This window comes from Panulirus ornatus, chromosome 68 (assembly GCF_036320965.1).
Source record: "Panulirus ornatus isolate Po-2019 chromosome 68, ASM3632096v1, whole genome shotgun sequence".
Taxonomy (NCBI): domain Eukaryota; kingdom Metazoa; phylum Arthropoda; class Malacostraca; order Decapoda; family Palinuridae; genus Panulirus; species Panulirus ornatus.
In genome coordinates, this window is record NC_092291.1 from 13865367 (window position 1) to 13885262 (window position 19896).

The window sequence follows — 19896 nt, forward strand, 5'->3', positions numbered from 1 at the left end:
CATTTCCCGCGTTAGTGAGGTAGCGTTAAGAACAGAGAACTGGGCCACTGAGGGAATATCCTCACCTGGCCCCCTTCTCTGTTCCTTCTTTTGGAAAATTAAAAAAAATTGAGAGGGGAGGATTTCCAGCCCCCCGCTCCCTCCCCTTTTAGTCGCCTTCTACGACACGCAGGGAATACGTGGGAAGTATTCTTTCTCCCCTATCCCCAGGGATAATAAATAATATATATATATATATATATATATATATATATATATATATATATATATATATATATACATATATGTGTGTGTGTGTTCACCATTCCCTGTGTTAGTGAGGAAGCACCAGGAATAGGCAAAGATATTGCCTCATTTGCATAATCACTCCCTCACTGTTTTATGTATCATGCACTGAAATCAGTGCCCCTATCCACAATCATGCCTGACAGATGTCATTGAAATTTCTGCCAACCACTTCATATGGCCTTATTGAGCTCATTAACAGCAAGTCATCCCCTATAAACCACATTGCTTCAGTTCACTCTATCCTTTGTATGTTGCATTGTTCCTGCTCAAGGTTACAATGAGAGTGAAAATTCAGTTTTGGTGAGGCTGTGTAATTGGGAGTATGATCTCATCAAAGAAGTTCACATATCCCTGCTACTGGAAGTATCACAGCTTTGGGTCATAGGAGCCTCTAGAATGTGAGATCCTGAGTAATATCAGAACTTCTCTTAAAAATTGGTCCTATATATATATATATATATATATATATATGTAAATCAAACTTCTTTGTGTGTCTGAATTCCTTTAATTAAATTTTATTTTATTAGGGGTCCATTAAACTTTCATTCATCCACACTAAGATGAATAACTTTTTTAATGTTCCTTGACCTAGAAATGAAAAGATATAATTACATATAGTAAATATTATTAGTTTGTGTTACTCTAGAGAAGATAAAATATTTTTAAAATCGGCTACATTTTACATTAATACAGCTTGTGACCTTTGCTACAGTTCAACGAATTTGTTTTTGTTTGTAATTTCTTTGCTGTAATGGAAGACACTGTAAGAATTAGGCAGAGACTGTACTTCCATTCTTTTTAGAGGGCCTTTTTTTCTGTAGTAGTTTACTTTTTTTGAATTTTTGTGTGGACCTTCATCCATGATGGAATGTATTGTAATGCACACAATAAAACAAAAGTGCTTATTTTTTTTAATTTTCCTTGTTGTTTTGACTGGTTTTACTTTTTTTTATAAAGTTTTAGAAAACTAACACAGATGTCTTCCCCTCATGGGTCGCCTCCAGTGCATCTTCAATGAAGAGAAGAGAGATCAGTTTTATTCCCTAATATAAGGTTTGATACATTTGGCCTAGAGTCTGTGGTCACAGTGACCTAATTGTAGTTTGTAACCTAATTATCACTCATAACTTGCCTTTCATGACACTTGTATATTCTATGTTTCATAAAGATTCCCTCACAAATAAGAAAATAATGGTCTGGACAGTTGACAGCAACCTAATTATGGTGTATAAAGGTCATTCAGTGTTACAAGTTTCAAAAGAGGTACCTCCTTAAATATGAAAGTTATTTCCTGGACAAGGAATTATAAAATGTGTGATGCACCTGAGTAATGTGTCAAAGCTCTATCACTTAAAGTGTTCTGTCCTACAGTATGGATCCTTGGAATGTGGTGTGACTCCACCCTAAAGCTGTCAGGAACAATGTTGAGAGTCAAAGTGAACAGCATGCTTCACCTAGAGGTACAAGTCAACATTTTGGATAGACTTAAGTACAGTGTTCCAAGCTGTGATACCCCAGAGTTCTGCAGGTATGTAATGGAGTGTTTTGAAATTATGGGCATGAAGGGTCTTAAGATATGTTGAAATGATATTTGCAGTGTTGTGATGGGTGATGTTCAGAGCACAGATGGGAGTGTGTGACGTGTTTGTCTGTGGAGTGTGGTTTCTGATGGGTGTACATCTGGTTGGTTGCTTTTTCACATTTACAGGGCCCTCATTAGTAATAGTATGAAGTACTACTCACATATCTGGTTTGGCTCTTTTTCGACCTCTCTTTCTTAGCTGGAATGGAAACAAAAGCTTTTGGCTTTACTGCCTCTCCTATTTGATCATCCCTTTCCATCCACTGTGACGTTCCTTCCCAATGTTCTATAGAAATTATTTCAGCAACTGCTCTCATAAGCTATCTTTATGTGTCTTACTGTCTGTGATGTGGACTTTTTGCACACAAGTTGGCTGCAATTCTCATAGCTTCTGTGTGGAGACCAGCCACACAAGGATTGACCACTTTGATACCTCCTTCTTTCCATGTACAACAAATTTGTGGAATTCTCTTCTGTCTTTAGTCTTGTACTCCCTTATGACTAGTTTACCTTTGCTAGTTAGGGTTACAGACACAATGAGGAGCTCAAATGAATTTTTTGTGGTTTCTTTCTTTTCATACCTATTAACTTAAACCTTCATCTGGGATGGCCATAATTGGTTCTTGCTTTAGCCTGCACCATGTAAGGTTACTACCTTTAAAAAAGGAAGTTAAATCATTACTGATGCCAGATATAATACTAAAACATGAGTTTGACATAAAGATAAGGACTGCTGCTCTCACAAATGTATAGGTGGATGGTCAGAAAATGCATATGTCTTAACAGAAGTCTGCTTTAATTAAGTCGTATATCATGTACAATAAAAGGTAACAATACCATATGTAAAGAAGTGAAACACTTGGCTTGAAAGTGAAGACTCTGTAAAGTATCTTGATAATCTATCAGAATATAAATACATTTGACATCTTACCAGTCCATAAGAATATTTTTAGATATGTGTATCAGAAGAATGAGTGGTACAGGACAAAATGTATTGAATAATCTACAAAATCAAGACATAAACAAACTTAATTCCATTCATTTTTGTAAAACAGGAGCAAGTGTCTAGATCTATACAGTGTTTAGAGTACTGAACATTAATCAGTAAAATATACATATTTATATGATGCACTTGATGATAAATATATATCCTTTGTATAGCATGGTTCATTGAGTTATCACTTTTTACCGTACAGCAGCTCAGCGTAACTTCAGTATTTCTTGCAGCTAAATTGTGCTTTTTTACATTATATTATCTTTGATCACTAAGAAAGAGGTTTCTAATGTTCTCTAGTGCAATTTAAAACATCCAGAAATATAGTTATTCACAAGAGTTTGCCCAAAATATCTGAAAGGGAGATAAAGTTCCAAATGTTATGTTAGTTCTATGAAAAGAAGCATGTCTCATAATTAATACAATAGAAGCTTCTGAAATAAAATCAGACCAAAGTAACTGAAAAAAAGACAGTTCTCGTTGTTTCTATGAAAGGTTAATCACACAAACAATATACAGTATGGTATGTAATAACAAAAATCAGTATTACTGTCTCTTATACCAGCAAATAAAGTTGCACCATACAAAGGTACAAATGCCTAGAAATATTACCCTCATAGAGTTGGGCATCAACCAGAAATTGAGAGCCATTGCAGGAAGCCAAAATATGCAGCCACTCTGAAATATAAAGAAAAGAATCTTGAGAAGTTCATGTCATTTGTATTTAAGATTCACATATTTGGTGCTAATTATAAAAGCTGTCATGCTGTAGTGGAAACAATCCAAAGAGCAAAATTTATAATATATGCTGAATTATCATAAAATCCTGTTAAATATCGTATTAAAAAACATTTATCCTCTATTATGCTCTTTTGTATCTATAAGAAAAAACTGAGATCTCCAAAGTAAGTGCAACAATCCAGTAAGATAAAGGTAGGAATGAAATCCTGCCAATACCTTTTTCTACTGGGACTTTTTTAATGTCTATAGTCTGTGCTGGGAAGTTTTTCAATTTGGTCCTGATATTTTATTCTCTTTCATGACCCTGATGATGCAAAAGGTAAAACGTTTTTTGTTTTTGTCTTCCTTACAATAAATGTTAAAAATTATTAATTCCTGTTCTTTTCCGAAAAACAATCACACATATATCTCTTAAGTTATTATTTTCTGGCTTCCACATTGCCTTATATTTTCTAGACTTTTCTTATTGTAATGTATGAGCAGTACATGCATCCACCAGCAATTTTTTTTAAGAAAGAATGAAACCGAAAGAATAATAAAATAACACTTTCAAAGAGTGTGCTAAGTATATGCTAAATGGCTCTGTGCAATTATGTAATTAATGATTGGCAACCAGAAACCATGACAAATGAGTCTGATAACTATACTTTTCTAATGCTTTGGGAGACAACTGAAGCTAGGTAGTTTATGATATACCAACCAGAAAATGAGTCCGATAACAATACTTTTCTAATGCTTTGGGAGACGACTGAAGTTAGGTAGTTTATGATATACCAACCACAAAGAATATCTTGTATAAAAGTAGCAAAATATAGGAAACGGTAATAAAAGAAAATATAAATGTTAGGCAATGTCTTAAAGAATATAGAAAAAGTTCAATTCAAAATCAAAAATGTCTACAAACCATACCAGAAATGTAGGAATATATTTCTTCTTACATTCAGCAAATATGTCTTCCTTTCCTTCCAATATACTCATGCCTGGAAACAAAACACAAAAAGATGGAATTGAAAGATGGAATTTAAAAAACCATAAGTTCCTAAGAAAATAAATTTTGACAAGGAAAGAACTATTTCTGTGCTTAATTACATGTTAACTTCACAGGTATACTTATAGTAATTAAATATCAGTGTCGATTTTAGATCCACATTCAATTAGACAAATGAAACGAGTAGGCTTTGAGCCAATGAAAATCATGATTTTATTAAGTTGGACTCCTCACTTATACTATTTCATTTAGTTATTTCTGAATCAGTTGGGTCTACTAAAGATGCCAGTCATGTTTTACAGCATAAAAAAAGTAACTATAGTTGTCTTGAGAATGGTTCGAGAATTGTGCTTAAAAGCAGTGCTACTGTTACCTTCAAAATTGAGAACACATACAGCCATAACAACATGATGGCTAAACTCTCTCCTCTTCACCCCAAGCATCTTGTTCTCTGACCCCAAAGAGCACTGGAACATGACTCAACCTCCAAGAGGATGGAGGGTGAGGATACATGATGTCACACAGAAGTTTAGAACAAAAGCACGCTTTTTACTGACTCATAGCCAACTTTTTATGACAATCCCTCACCTGCCCTCCACCTCATGTAGTCTTATGAAAGAAGCATAAAGGGGAAGAGGGTCTGCACAGCAAGAAAAATAACTTAATGCATCTGTAGTTCAACTTCAAGGTAATACTCTCCCAAAGAGGGGTGTCTTAAAGATGCCTGTCTAGCTAAAACCTTAGTTTGTACAGGTTAACTTTTCAAAAGCTGCAAATCTTTGCGAACTCAGAAAAATCTAGGCAAAGACCTAATGGCAAAACATCTCTCAAATTTACATAAACCTTGCCATTTGAACCCTTGATAGGACACATGTAATAAAAGGGCTTTAAGAGTGGATGACTTTTTCAAGCCATGCACTTTTATTTCAACAAAGTTTTTTTTTGAAAATTTTAAGTTCTGTTAACCATCTTTGAAATCACTGCCTTTGACATAGTCTAGAACAAGAGACCAGGAAATAAAAAAATTGCAGTTGTAATATGCACCCCTAAATCCTTTAAGTTATATAATGGCATTCCCAAGGAACATTTCTTTCTTCAATCTCCTCCTACATGACTTCCCATTACTGTCAGAAAACCAGTGTATGATTGTCCTCTCATATGCAGATGACCTCAGTATCATTCCATAACACCTTGATAACACAGTCATGAAAGCAAACATGCAGTTGTACATTACACAACTGGAACAATGGATCACCCAGAACAGAATGCTGCATCTTCAAAGAAGCCCTTTTCAGCCCACACAGACACTAATCTAATCTGCATCCTCCAGTGAAATTAAAAGGACAACCACTTCCATTCAACATTACACTAATGATTCTGGGGATCACATAACATTCATTCCCACATTACAAATATCAGTACAAAAAAATGCCCTTAGAACACTGGCTGATACCAGACTGGACAAGAAGAACAATCTCCTTATAAATATCTTCTTCAAATAGTTCATCCACTCCATCCTAAACTATGCCTCACCTGCTGGGGTGTCCAACCCCACAAAAGCAAATACAACAAAGCTGCAAACCACACAAAACACAGCACTCACAACAATTACTGGTTTCCTAGAAAGAATAATCATTCAGCACCTTCACAAGGAAACAAAGATCCCCCCACTTCTTTGCAACAGCACAAGACCCCTCCCACCTAAATTACTCCATAACTAATGATCAATACCCAAGCAGCAACTTGTACTTATTGAGCCTCCCAACGTCAGTATATGTAACACTGACAAAACATATCAATGTTGAAATGACCCAAAAGGCACTAAATAAATGCCTTTCTGGCTATGTCTTAAACAACATCACCATCTGAAATTGCACTCCTCAAATAAACGTAAGTCACACTCTTCCACCAATGCTCTGGACATCAACCACCCCTACATCAATACATCAATGCAACAACTAAATTGAAGAAACTGAACACTTACTGCGTAGATGCTCCGCACTCTTCCCACATAAAGACACACACACACACACACACACAGCACCACTACATTTTATGACCTTTAACCTATCTGGTGAATGTGGCCAACTTTCAGAGAACTGCAAGAGTTTTATAAGGATAGAAGGGACTCCTGTGGCAGGAAGTACATGTAGTGAAAAAGATTTTAAGCAATTGGGGCATGGACATGGAGACTGAAATGTGTGCAAGGGATAGAGGAAATGAGAATGATGTGGTATACTGGAGCGGATGTGCTGTCAGTGGACTGAACCAGGGCACGTGAAGCATCTGGGGTAAAACATGGAAAAGTCTGATGGGACATGGTAATAGACTGGGAGCTAGCGAATGGATGTGAGGGGATGCTATCTTTCTTTGTCTATTTCTAGTGCTACATTGTTTATGTGGGAAACAGCAATCAAATATGATCATCAACATTTCCACACCTACCTTTCTAAAAGCAGAATATTTTCCTAAATACACCTGTTCACTGTCTACTTTGCAAGGCATTGTCAGAAATGGTTGACTGAAACAGAAAAATATCCTCTCTCATCTCGTTTTTATTCCTACTTTTTGAAAGTACTGATATAATAAAGCAAAATTTCCAGTCCCAAACTCCCATACCTCTTAGGCCATATAAGAGATATATAGGTATTATTCTTTGTCTCCTAGAAATATTCTGTGCCTAGAGTACTATGTATAAAATAAGACTAATGTGACAGATTATAGCAGTCACTGGTAATTCATTCATATACAACTTTTCACTCATAAAAAATATCATGAAAACTCACCAATGTAAAAGGATGCCAGTAGTGGAGGCTCCATAACAAATTGATCTATCAAGGATTTTTTAGTTACCACTGCAAGTGATGTACCCATGAACCTTGAATCTAACCAGGAGTACCTGAAGAAAAATAAATATAAGAGAAATGTATCAAAGGGCATTTGTCATGTTTTACATGGAAAAGAAATGAAAAACATATACGACTGGCATTACAAGTATAAGATGTTGAAGGATAAATAAATGTGAATGTTGGGGCTGATTTTCATATTTCTGTGTTTCTTCAATTCATGTTAGATGAATTCACAGAGATGAATCCGTCCCTCAAGGCCACTGGTTTAACTTCATAGCTATCTAGTAAACACTTAATCTTAGAATGTATAAGGTTTATTTGTATTACTTTCCTTTGCCCTTAAAGATACTACAGGAAGGATTTCACTTTAAAAGAACTTTGATATCATGGGCGTATATATTCCTTAATCTTTCCATACATGCTCACCATCTCTCGCATGAGTAAGGTATCATCAAGAACAGAAGACAGAACTTTAGAGGGAAAGTTCCTCATTTGGCTTCTTGCTTTGTTCCTTCTCTCAAACATTTCATTTCCAACACATCTATTGTCTACGTTACATGTATGTCTGAGGCCCATGCCTCATCCATGCAGCACTGATGAGGCTATTTATTAACAAAAATACCCATCTTTTACCTTAAAGACAGTGACCTCTCTTTCTACACAATCCTCAGTGCGCTTAAGACATTTGCCCCCTCACCTACTCTACCGCTTACTTCAGCTCCCACAGTTCCATTTGCTGCCAAGTACATTTCAGGATATCTAAAACACTCTACTTCCTCCAAGTTCTCTCCATTCAAACTCACACTCTAAATAACTCTCTCTCTCTCTCTCTTCACTCCTAAACCTAATTACTTTGCTTTTATTCTCATTTACTCTCAACTCTCTCCTCTTGCACACTCCAATCTCATACTGCAGTTTTTCAATTGAATCTGCCACATATGCCGTGTCACAAGCAAACAATAATTAAGTCACTTCCTAGGCATTCCAACCCCTGCCAGACTGCTGCCCTACCCTTTTCCTCAAAGCCCTTGCATTTACTTTTCTCACTATCCCATCAATAAACAGATTGAGCAGTTTTGGTGACACCACACATTACCAACACTGCAGACCCATCTTCAGCTGAAACCACTTGCCTCCCTCTCTAGCTACTCACACTCATGCCTTACTTTCTGGATAAAACTCCCCAATGCTTTAAACAGCTTTCCTTCCTCATCATATATTCATGATACCTTCCATAAAGCATCTCTCAACCTTTCCATGGGCTTTCTCCAGATCCATAAATGCCACATACGAATTCTTCTCTTTTTCTGAATATTTCTCACTCCCATCCTCTGTTACTCCTGGGGGGGGGGGGTGATTTCATGTGTAGCGGGGTGGCATTGGGAATGAATAAGGGCAGACAGTATGAATTATGTACATGTGTATATATGTATATGTCTATGTGTGGATATATATGTATATGTTGAGATGTATAGGTATGTATGTGTGCATGTGTGGATGTGTATGTATATATATGTGTATATGGGTGGGTTGGGCTATTCTTTCGTGTTTCCTTGTGCTACCTCGCTAACGCGGGAGACGACAAAGTATTAGAAAAAAAAATAGTGTCATAATGAAGAGGCAAAATATCATAACAAAGCAGAACTTATGCATTAAATTAATTCTTAACCATACTATTCCAATTTAATTTACACGATCAGAAAAAAAATCACAATTAGTGACAATGAATTTACCCATTAAAGTGATTTCTGTTCTTTAACCATAGTCTATTTAACCACTTAATGAAAACAGCCAAGACTCACCAACGATGATATATCACTGGGTACCAAAGCACTCCAAAGAAAGTATATCGGGCAAAAGCACCCATATCATATGTGGGGTCCTTGTCATCCTTCTGTAAACAATATGTAAGAATAACTACTGCTGGTGCTGGTGCTGCTACGAGTGATGGTAAGGTGTAATCCATATGGTATTTAAATGTTAACAACTGGTTGCCTGTCATCCTGTTCTCATTCTAAAAGATATACTGTAAGGCAGAAATAAAGAAACTATAATAAGTTTTTTATGAATTAGCCATTAATCTATTCAGTGATTCAGTAAAATACTTGTTCTAAATTCTATAGTTCACAAAACTAGATAATGGTGAGTGAATTTGGTAAACTATTATATTGCCAGTTTTTATTTTCTTAAGTACAAATAGATATGATACTAAACATGATCATATAAGCAAGTAAAGAGTGAATTCTATTAAGATGCTACTAAAAACTAATAATATCCTCTACAACAGTGACTTCATGAACAGCAGAATACTGACAAGAATAAGATATCAAAGTGATAAGGAAAGTTCATCAGGGGCTGGTGCAATCTCCATACCATCTGGAAAGTGAACAGAGATGGTAGATTAGAAATAGGGAAATTATGATTACTAGCTGTCTATTTGCCTTATGACCAGAACTGGCCCTATTGCCATTCCCTTCCTTCACCAACACTTCACCACCCATCCTACCCAAGGAGTGACCCAGGAATTTAGGTTACATATGCAAGAAAATAGAAATTTACAAATATATAAGCTAGCTCCATTATAATAAGATGTACGGTAGGTTAGAGAGGGGTCCTGTGAAGAAATAGAAAAAAATCTTAACTGGCACTCTGAGAAAGGATATACTGTATAACCTTCTGAGAAAGGAACCTTCTGAGAGAGGATATACAGTATAACCTTCTGAATATGATTATACATTATGTAAGGTTTGTAAAATGATGAAAATTTAGAGTTGGTATTACATCTGTTTCCTGACACCACCTTGCTGATGTGGGAAATGGCGATCAAGTATGACAAATAGATAAAAAAATGAATTGCAAATTCATGACAAAGCATTGTGTTGGCAAAGAAAGAATGGTTTAAGAATAAGGAGAACAGAATGATGAAATACATGAGTACTGAAATCAGAGCAAAACTCTAGCTGCATCATGATTAGCAATGACAGTAAAATATTATAGAAGGGTATGACTAAAAAGAGAGTATTGGAGACTGGGAGAAAACTAAGTGCTGATTTTAATGCATATATATATATATATATATATATATATATATATATATATATATGTATTATGATGTGTATGTAAATACATGTGTATGTGGGTGGGTTGGGCCATTCTTTCGTCTGTTTCCTTGCGCTACCTCGCTAACGCGGGAGACAGCGACAAAGCAGAATGAATGAATAAAATAAATAAATAGGTATTATGAGGTTGAGACCAGATATAGAACTGATGTATAAGAGCATATTAGATATGAATGGTAGAATGCCATTAATACCAGATGATATGCTGAGGACGGCAGGAACATTCTATGGAATTATCTAACGTTTGATAGACTAGGGTCTGGGCTGTATATCTAAAATCTAGATTGAAATGTGAGACTGGTTTACTACAGTTTAATTAAGCTGTTGTGTAAAACTTGGTGACATATATAAATCAATGGAACCTACAAAAACCTTACTAACTTATCCTTGCTACCCAGATTTACTTTACATTTCCAACTGTACTACTTTTAATCTCATTTGCTTTGTCAGGTTGCAATATCAAATCTGGTGTGTGTGTGTGTGTGTGTGTGTGTGTGTGTAAAAACTGATTTAGGGCTGTAAATATTAGAAATGGGGGTTGATTAATATATAAAAGTGGCTAAAACATGCCTATAAATGAAAACTATGAAAACCTCACCTAACTTTCCTTAAAAGCCTGGATTAATCTTAAATTTCAATTTTTAGTTGAACTACCTTAAAGCTATTATTGTGTGAGTCTTCAAGCCATGTGTTGAAGTGTGTGCACGTTCATTGATGGAATCCTTGTTTACACATCCGAACAAATAAGAAACGGGGCATTAAAAATGAAATTCTCTCAATAATTCATGAAATAGTGTGTTAACATGAATCATAACACTCAAATATTTTTCAAACAACAAGAATATAGTATATAGCTAGCTGATGTTTTTAGTCATATTTCAGACTTTTTTATTTTTTTCTTTACTACATTTTCCTTAGCCTTTCATAGCCCTCCCCACTAACGATTTACTACAAAGTTTATATGAAAAAATCTCAAAACTATATTCTATAATTTTGTTATTCAGCACACACTACCATACATATACGGTGGTGAAACTATCTAGTCTTCTCCAACAAAAAATAATACAGAACTGGCCCATTTTTAGTCAAAATCTGAGAAGAATTAAAACTGCATCCAAAAAGTCATTAATTTTTTTTTTTGAAGATAATAGGAGAGTACTGAGTCCTTTAGTCTCATAATTGAGATTATTTTAGAGGATAACACTAACTTGAACGAACAAAAATTATTGATACTTCTCATAACTCTTTTCTTACACTTTAACTCAATTATTTGTTAGTTGTAACCCATTTGTAAGTGATACCTCAGCCAGCCCACCATGACCAGTAACTTCGCCTGAATAACTTTCATTTATGTGAACTGCTCCATAACATGTTACGTATATGCCATAATGGTAACGTTAAGATGGTGCAAAAATGCTAACGTTAATTTTTAACTAATGTAAAAAAAAAATATAAAGTCTTACCCAAATTCTTTTCCGTGTAGTCTGCTGGGTCCACTCAGCCCCTACAAATAAACTACCATAGGCTACCATATTTTTCAGTAGTGGTTTAGACTTTAAATACCGGCGTATTCTTGACAACATGGTTGAAACATTAAGCCATGCGGCTCTTTACTATCTACAAGGGTACAGGAGGTAACTAACAGATTACACAGGCCCCAGAAAGCTGTAACAAGCTGTACTATATAAAATCTCATCAGTAGCCATTGCCTGTGATATTTATTTTCTCTAACTTGGAGATCCCTCACCTGAAAGTAGTATAAATGCAGTTAATTTATTAGATATACATTTACGTATGTCTCAGCCATTCAAGCTTAATTTACCGTTGCTATTCAAGATTATCTTTTATTGTCTTTATCATCTGGTAAGAAATAATTACCCCTTGTTTCATTATATATAATTATCGATACAATAATTACCGATAAATATATAAAACCGTACTGTACTCTTATTTACGCCGCTGTGTTCAATATGTAACCTGATTTGGATATGTCTCTAATTATGTATTTCTTCTGTCATAGTCTCTACACATTCATAATATCAATTTAATGATTAAAGAATCATACGTATACTGAAAATATTCATAAAGAATTGTAAAAAATTGTGTCATGACATTTGCAGAGATTTCGATTATTGATTGTATATAGGCATATGATTTGAATTAAAATATATATTGTAGGATACCAATGATATGACTTTAGATGCATGAAAATTCCTTGTGACGGAAAACAGAAGAAAGGAAGAAAATAGATACGATGATAGATGAAGGTAGTTTGTGATCCGGTTTGAAGACGGATTATAAAGCTGAATCTGGATTTTGACCTGAATGCACCCCTGAAAGACATTCTTATTTTTTTTTGATACCTCGAAGTTCAAATTAGTTGTCAAAAAACAGTTTTCTCTCAAAAGACTCACTTATTCATTATTTTTTTATGTATGGAGAAATTACTTTTCTTTTTGGTGAACATTGTTTATATGTCCTGGTGTAGTGCAGTGCTGAATGCAGCCTATCCCAAACTTAAAGGAAGAAAATAGATACAATGATAGATGAGTGTAGTTTGTGATCCGGCTTGAAGATGGGTTACAAAGCTGAATCTGGATTTTGGTCTGAATGCACACCTGAAAGACATTCTTATATTTTTTTCTTTTTTGGACACCGCGAAGTTCAAATTAGTAGTCAAAAACAATTTTCTTTTGAAAGACTCACTTATTTATTCTTTTTTATGTATGAAGAAGTTATCTTTTTTTTTTGGTGAACATTGTTTACATGTCCTGGTGTAGTGCAGTGCTAAATGCAGCCTATCCCGTACTTAAATTTTGTTTTCTTTAACAGTGACACAAACTTTTGCTTTAGAATGTGTTTAGTGGTTGATCTCACGGCTCTGTGACATCGTTTTATCACTTAACATCGGATGTGAAAATGGAAACCCAGTTGATTTCACTTGTCAACTTGGAACCTGCGACGGCACATTGCATCTGTGACAGGTACTTGCAGTCTATCTCTGTATTCAGTTTATAATTATTTTTGTGATTTTTCCAGCTGTGTCCATAAAGTACGTACATGACCTGGGGTGTAGAGAGGGAAGGGTAGGGATATGTCGTAACGTCAGTCGGGTTTAATTTTTATTTTAGTCATCTCTATTATTTTGCAGCACACATTTTCTTCAGGCTAGTCCTTTAAACCAGTTTGGATAATTTGGGGGATTAGGTCAAAGGCCATCTTTACCATACCCTTATTTTCTCGAACAACATTTTTTTTTTTACTACACTCCATCTTCATTACAACCTTGACTTCATTAATACCCATAACTGAGGTTAAGGCCGAGGTGTTTACTCCCACTGCTGAGGTCAGGTTGGTAGCTCCCACTGCTGAGGTCAGGTTGGCAGCTCCCACTGCTAAGGTCAGGTGATGGCTCCCACTGCTGTGGCCTGGTGGTGCCTCCCACTGCTAAGGTCAGGTGATGGCTCCCACTGCTGCGGTCAGGTGGTGCCTTCGCTACTGAGGCCATGTTCGCCGTTTCCCGCGTTAGCAAGGTATCGTCAGGAACAGGCGAAGAAAGGCCTCATGCGTTCACATCCATTCTCAAGGGAAGGAAATACAACAGGGGAAAATATAAAGAACTGGCTTACAAACTGAATACAGTCCCGCTTTGTCGTACCCTCACCTTAAAGTTAGTACCAAGTCCATGATTTACCTTATGTACACCTCGCTGGATGTGCACCGGAATCCGCCAAGTTACAGTGAAGGATAATGGCATTAATTGAAGTGCCTGATGATGTCACATGCCCCCTCTGGGTTAAGATGTACGATCGCTCCAGAGATTTACAGCTCCGTCGTCTGCGAAACAGGTGGACAAATCTATGGGAGTTTATGGCGTCTTGTCGGTACGTGAAACTACTTAGAAACCATGATGATCCTAGTCGATTGTTCATTGCAGTAATGGCGAGTAGCATGGTGACCTTAGGTAATAGTTCGAGGGTGACTGACTAACTGACACTGACATCCAAACAGGATGATATAAAAGTTTACATGTAGTACATCCCCATACAAAATTATGTCTTCCTAAGATAACAACGTAATTTATTACATCTGTTATGGAGGATTACGACTTTTTCCATACTCCACATACGCGAATGAAATATAACTAATATACCAAATTATTTTTAGGGTTTTTAAGAGGACATAAGTCCGACGGATCAAATATAGATTATTCTGCAGGTAGGATTATAGAACACCATGATGTTTAAGCTATCATGGAGTTGATTTAGGAAGACATTAAACAGTCACACACCAACACAAACGCCTAAGGACATGTAGTGGCCGTCCATGGGTACAGACTCTATCGAAGTTTATGATAAATGATGAACGTTTTCTTTTAGTCGAAAAAAAAATCACGATACGATTTTTTTTTTCGAGTTTGTTTTATGCGTGATGTATAGTTGAATTTTTCATATGAAATAGAACTACGTTGAGATTATACATTGTAGATGCATCAAAAGATAGTTTTATCTAGCTAGCTAAGACGGCACAGGCAACAGAGTGACAATCTAGGACATCTCGTTAAGCTTATCCTAAGCCAGTACCTAGTTCGATCGGCCAGTCTTTAGGGAAGTATGAACAGATGGGTTGAATGTAGACCGACTGCTGCAACTAGGATTCGAACCTTTGTGCTGGTGCCAGGCTGCCGACAAATGCATCACGGCCAACGACCTCTACGCCACTGAGGTACATTGGCCTAGAAGTTGTTTTGCTTGGAATCATATCTTGTGTGGTTGGTGTAGGCGGGGTTGTCTGGCGAACTGTTTACAAGACGGGACAGGTTACAGTAGCAGTTGCTGGACGTCAGAACTCCATGCTTCCAGGACGTCATGTGCCTCTCGTGGAGAGGCTTTTTTTTTTTTCCTCCATTGTTAGGGCTCAGAACTGCCCGTGGACCGGCAACAAACGCTCTCGTAACTGGCGTCCCTTATTCAGCGGGGTGTACTTACCACGGTAAACGTGTCTAAGCAGATATTAACGTTGATTTTGTCTTGTGGGGAAACGAAAAGGATTGCGTCGTAGAATAACTGGTGTAACGTTATGGTGTTTCCTAACTCTCGCCCTGTTACTGCTTTGTTTTTTGCTCGTCAGGCTCATAACTAGTGAGCCAGGGATAGAAACTGCTGATGAGAGGAGGAGTTATTGTTGACTCGTCCTGTTAGCACCACAGAGATGGTGGTTCTCAGTAATGAAGTCGAGGAGGTGGCGACTGCCACTGCTACGGTAAGGAGATAGAATGGCTCCTTGCAGCTGAGTCTGATATGTTTTGGCTGCTACTGCTGAGGGCCGAGGATATCACCCAGTACTCATATGCTGTGGCACCTGAAGAACCGGGAATATTAAACCTTAAGGGCATCCCACTGGAAAGACTAACCCCCAGCAGCTGCTACACATACAGACGAGGTGTTGGTTTAGTAGCCAGCGCAATGTTTTGGGCAGACTGGCTGCGTTGAGGGTATCCGCTCTTTGTTTTATGAAAGCAATATTTACGGGAGAAGACAATGAGAATCCGGAGGAAATTTATGGCTGCATTATCCTACAAGGGGAGAGAATATGCAGTTAGAAACTGTTCGAAGATCCTTCACGGCCAGCATATGATGAAGTAAATCTTGGTTGTAATGAAGTCATCTTACAAAGAAATTCATTAAACCTTCTTTTGTTAATTGAATCGATAGTGTTAATGTGTTCGATATATATATATATATATATATATATATATATATATATATATATATATATATATATATATACATATATATATATATAACCTGTGTGTGTGTGTGTGTGTGTGTGTGTGTGTGGTTAACTCATTTTGAAAATTCATTTTACTGATAGCTTTAATTTTCCTCGCTGTTTGCCTAAAATCAGTATATCTGGTCGACAGGACGAGAGAGAGAGAGAGAGAGAGAGAGAGAGAGAGAGAGAGAGAGAGAGAGAGAGAGAGAGAGAGAGAGAGTCGGCAGTCTCTCACCTGGGGAGTAATGGGTTGACGGATAGATGGATGTGCGATGGGCGGTGTTAACCTCGCACTACCACTCCTGCTACCGTTCCACCTCCTAGATTAATGACTTCCCCTCCACACCTCGCTACTTTTTATGCTGCGGGGACTACTGCCCTGCCACCCACCGGTTACATCACACTAGTGGTTTATTTCCCATATCTAGAGATTGTAGGTCACACACACAGCGGGACATGGGACGACGGAAGGGAGGAAAGGGGGGGGGGGGGGGGGTTGAATCCCTCTCTCGCACTTTTCATGAAAAGGGTTTCATCGTTGACTTGGAGATTTGATTCTCATATTTTTTTTTCTCAGGAGAAACACTTGGTGGATATTTAGATACATCGGCATTTTATAGTCGTCTCTTGAGTACTTTACTCAAGAGCCATATCTATATACCTTTCTATTCTATATCTGCGCTTGAACTTTTATCTGTATACAAATGGTATAGCGAGAGCCACAAACATATATGACGAATAGTATTTAGTAACTTATCATCGTCTTTAAAAGGGAAGACCCAGGCGGGTGGCGGGGTGTGCAAGTTTGAGTGTAGTGTCCAGCAAGGGTAGCTAACTCATGCATGCCAGGTGTCGGTGATGGTGGAGTGCGCACCACACGGGGGAAAAAATGTCCGATATGAATAAAAGTGACAGAGTTATGACAGGGAGGCACGCGTCCGCGATGACAGATAATGAGACATTATCCCAAGGTGAATTTATGTAAATACACGACCTAAGTGGATAAAAAAAAAAGATAATACAAGCCCCCGTACGAAATCCGTCGCGAACACAAACGTCACCATTAACAATATAAAAAAAAGAGAGAGAGAAACACTCACAAAAACCGGTCAACCAGGGGTGACATTTTGGTGTTAGTGTTGGCATCGCTTAATGAAGCCTAGCTCCGCCGCCACCTTTACCATCCTACCTTCCATCTCCTCCTCCTCCTCGTACGGCTAAGCGCCCGCTGCTGGCGATGAACCTGGAAATAACTATAATAGTTACATATTTCAATAGAGTGAAACTAAGTACGTTGATTACGAATTCGTAATATTAAGTAAGAGTGTCGAAGTTCTCCGGGCACCACCGTAATGACAACGAGGTTGTCATATTCTCGCAAGCCTCATCACCAACGCGGTATGGCCAAGAGATCAAAAGTCGGAATAGCGCGTAGTCACTGAACCTCGAGCAATATTAAGAGAAAACGATAAATTGCACAACAGGACAGAAGTTCCAGAGAGCGTGATCAGCGAATTAGAATAAAGTACAGAGTAACGAGGGCAGGCCATAAAGGTTCGTACCTTTCTTGCCCGGAATCACCTTCAACACGCAATTTTCCTATCATGGATCCTAATGGTCCTCCTGGCGGTGTTCGATTATCTGTCCACACCTCTGGCATGGGCTTTGTTTCGTCAGTCGTCGGTCGTGGATATTGCCCCCACCCCGTGTGCCGTGGGAGATCACACCGGGAGAAAATTGCTATTGACAGATCCCTCCGCGTGATAGTGTGGAGTGTGAGAGAGACTTGACTGGTGAAGGTTTGAGAGAGTTAGGACTCGTAAGGAAAACTGGCGAGAAAGAGATCTGGGCCTGAGAGAGAGAGAGAGAGAGAGAGAGAGAGAGAGAGAGAGAGAGAGAGAGAGAGAGAGAGAGAGAGAGAGAGTAAAAAAGAGAGAAGAACGCCATTCAAAATTGATACGTCAGTGTGTCCTCATCGCTTAATTGAATAACTTAACCGAAGCAAGGAGGGGTGTGTCAGAATTTGTCCCTTGCCGTTGTAAAACACTGCACTGCCTCAGGAGTAAATTGATAATGCATTCAGCCTCTACGACACGAAGGCACTTCAAACGAATGGTATCAACTTTAAACAACTACACACTAAATGCTGAAACTTTGTCTTCTCAATTTTTTATTCCCCGATTATCGTTTTCTCTTCTCCAAGCCGTCGTCAGAACCAACGGAAAATGACTTAAGATCGACCCTGCATTTTAATTGGTCCCCCGGAGGATTGCTGTACTGATGAAGCTGCTCCACCCGTCCACCGTTTGTTCGTCCCGATAAGATGAGGTCGCTGATAAAAGGAGGTGATAAGAGTAAGTGGCGTCCATTTGTAGCTTCCTCCCGGCTGACGCACGTCCACCGCCGCCAGTACAAGGTGTTCCGTATGTTTAATTAATGACACTGGGGTCAGCGGGGGGTGTGTAGCTGCTGGGAGGTGGAGGTGGGGGTTGAGGGGGTGGAGGGGTGGTCGGTTTTTGACGAGCTGATGAGTTGTTTTGCGGCAGACGAGAGAGAGAGAGAGAGAGAGAGAGAGAGAGAGAGAGAGAGAGAGAGAGAGAGAGAGAGAGAGAGAGAGAGAGAGAGAGATCCGCATGGGACGAAAGAGAAGGATGGGTGTATTTTGTGTTCCTGGACTGCCAGAAAGCGTTTGACGCTATCCTGTATAATAGGCTGGTTAAAGAAAGATGGGAGTCCAGAGGAGGGTGACAAAGGTGTGGTTCCAACAACTTAGGCGAGATGAGTTACACAGTGGGAGGGTAAAAGGGGCCGTAAGTTTGCCCACCGTGGAAGAGAGAACAGTAAGGTGTGACTTGATCACCACCCTCAAGTTCTGAAACCAGTTTGGTGATGTCGACGGTGAACAGTTCCTCGAAAGATGTGGAAACAGAGGAACCTGGAGGCGTGAAGAAGAAACTACGCGAGGCTCGCGTTAGAACACACGTTAGGAAAGACTTCTGGACGATATCCGAGTAATGAATGAATGGCATAAGCTAAGTGATCAAATCATGAATGCTGACTGTGCTAAAGTCTTAAGTTGTTTGATAATCTAGTTCAAGAGATGGGGGCCCCCACGACTGTAGAAATCCTTTTCCGTAACGCGTGACTATGCAGTGCTTACGCACACACACACACACACACACACACACACACACACACACACACACACACACACATACACGATTGGACAGATTATCTCGGTGGAAGGGGACAAAGGACGCATGTCAGAGGAGCATTCCTTAAATGGGTCGAGGTGACCAGCGGAGTGCCACAGGTTTCTCTTCCGAGACCATTACTCTTCTTGATCTATGTTAATGACTTGTCTGAAGGTGTGGACTCCTCTCTGGATATGTTTGCAGATGATGCAGAGGCCATGCGGGAAGTGAAGAGCGCGGAGGATTGCATCACTTTACAAGGGGACCTAAACAAGCCCCCAAGATAGTCTGATGCGTGGTTGATGAAGTTTAAGCCGAGTAAATGTCAAGCATGACTGACGGGACAAAGATAAAGTGGGCCTCATT

At 38.4% G+C, this 19896-nt stretch overlaps 1 protein-coding gene across 2 annotated transcripts; it reads right to left on the minus strand.

Annotated features, from left to right (window-relative positions):
- Window positions 1-2647: 2647 nt before the first annotated feature.
- On the minus strand, window positions 2648-12308 carry LOC139747473 (mpv17-like protein). Of its 2 annotated transcripts, XM_071659837.1 has the most exons (6): window positions 12025-12308; window positions 9245-9336; window positions 7380-7492; window positions 4515-4585; window positions 3477-3542; window positions 2648-3218 (listed from the first exon to the last, which is right to left on the minus strand). In XM_071659837.1, exons 1-6 carry the CDS (start codon window positions 12142-12144, stop codon window positions 3192-3194), a joined length of 489 nt encoding a protein of 162 aa, XP_071515938.1. In that variant the 5' UTR covers window positions 12145-12308; the 3' UTR covers window positions 2648-3191. The 2 variants fall into 2 exon arrangements, with proteins under 2 accessions (XP_071515938.1, XP_071515937.1); XM_071659836.1 differs by having other exon boundaries at window positions 2648-3542.
- Between the last annotated feature and the right edge of the window lie 7588 nt (window positions 12309-19896).

Bases quoted from the DNA above. Each gene is read 5' to 3' on its own strand.
- LOC139747473 (XM_071659836.1), bottom strand. From the start codon at position 12,144: ATGTTGTCAAGAATACGCCGGTATTTAAAGTCTAAACCACTACTGAAA. The intron at 7,493-9,244 runs GTGAGTCTTGGC...ATTTTTCTTCAG, and splicing joins CCAGTGATATATCATCGTTG to GTACTCCTGGTTAGATTCAA. The intron at 3,543-4,514 runs GTATGGTTTGTA...TTTATATTTCAG, and splicing joins AATATATTCCTACATTTCTG to AGTGGCTGCATATTTTGGCT.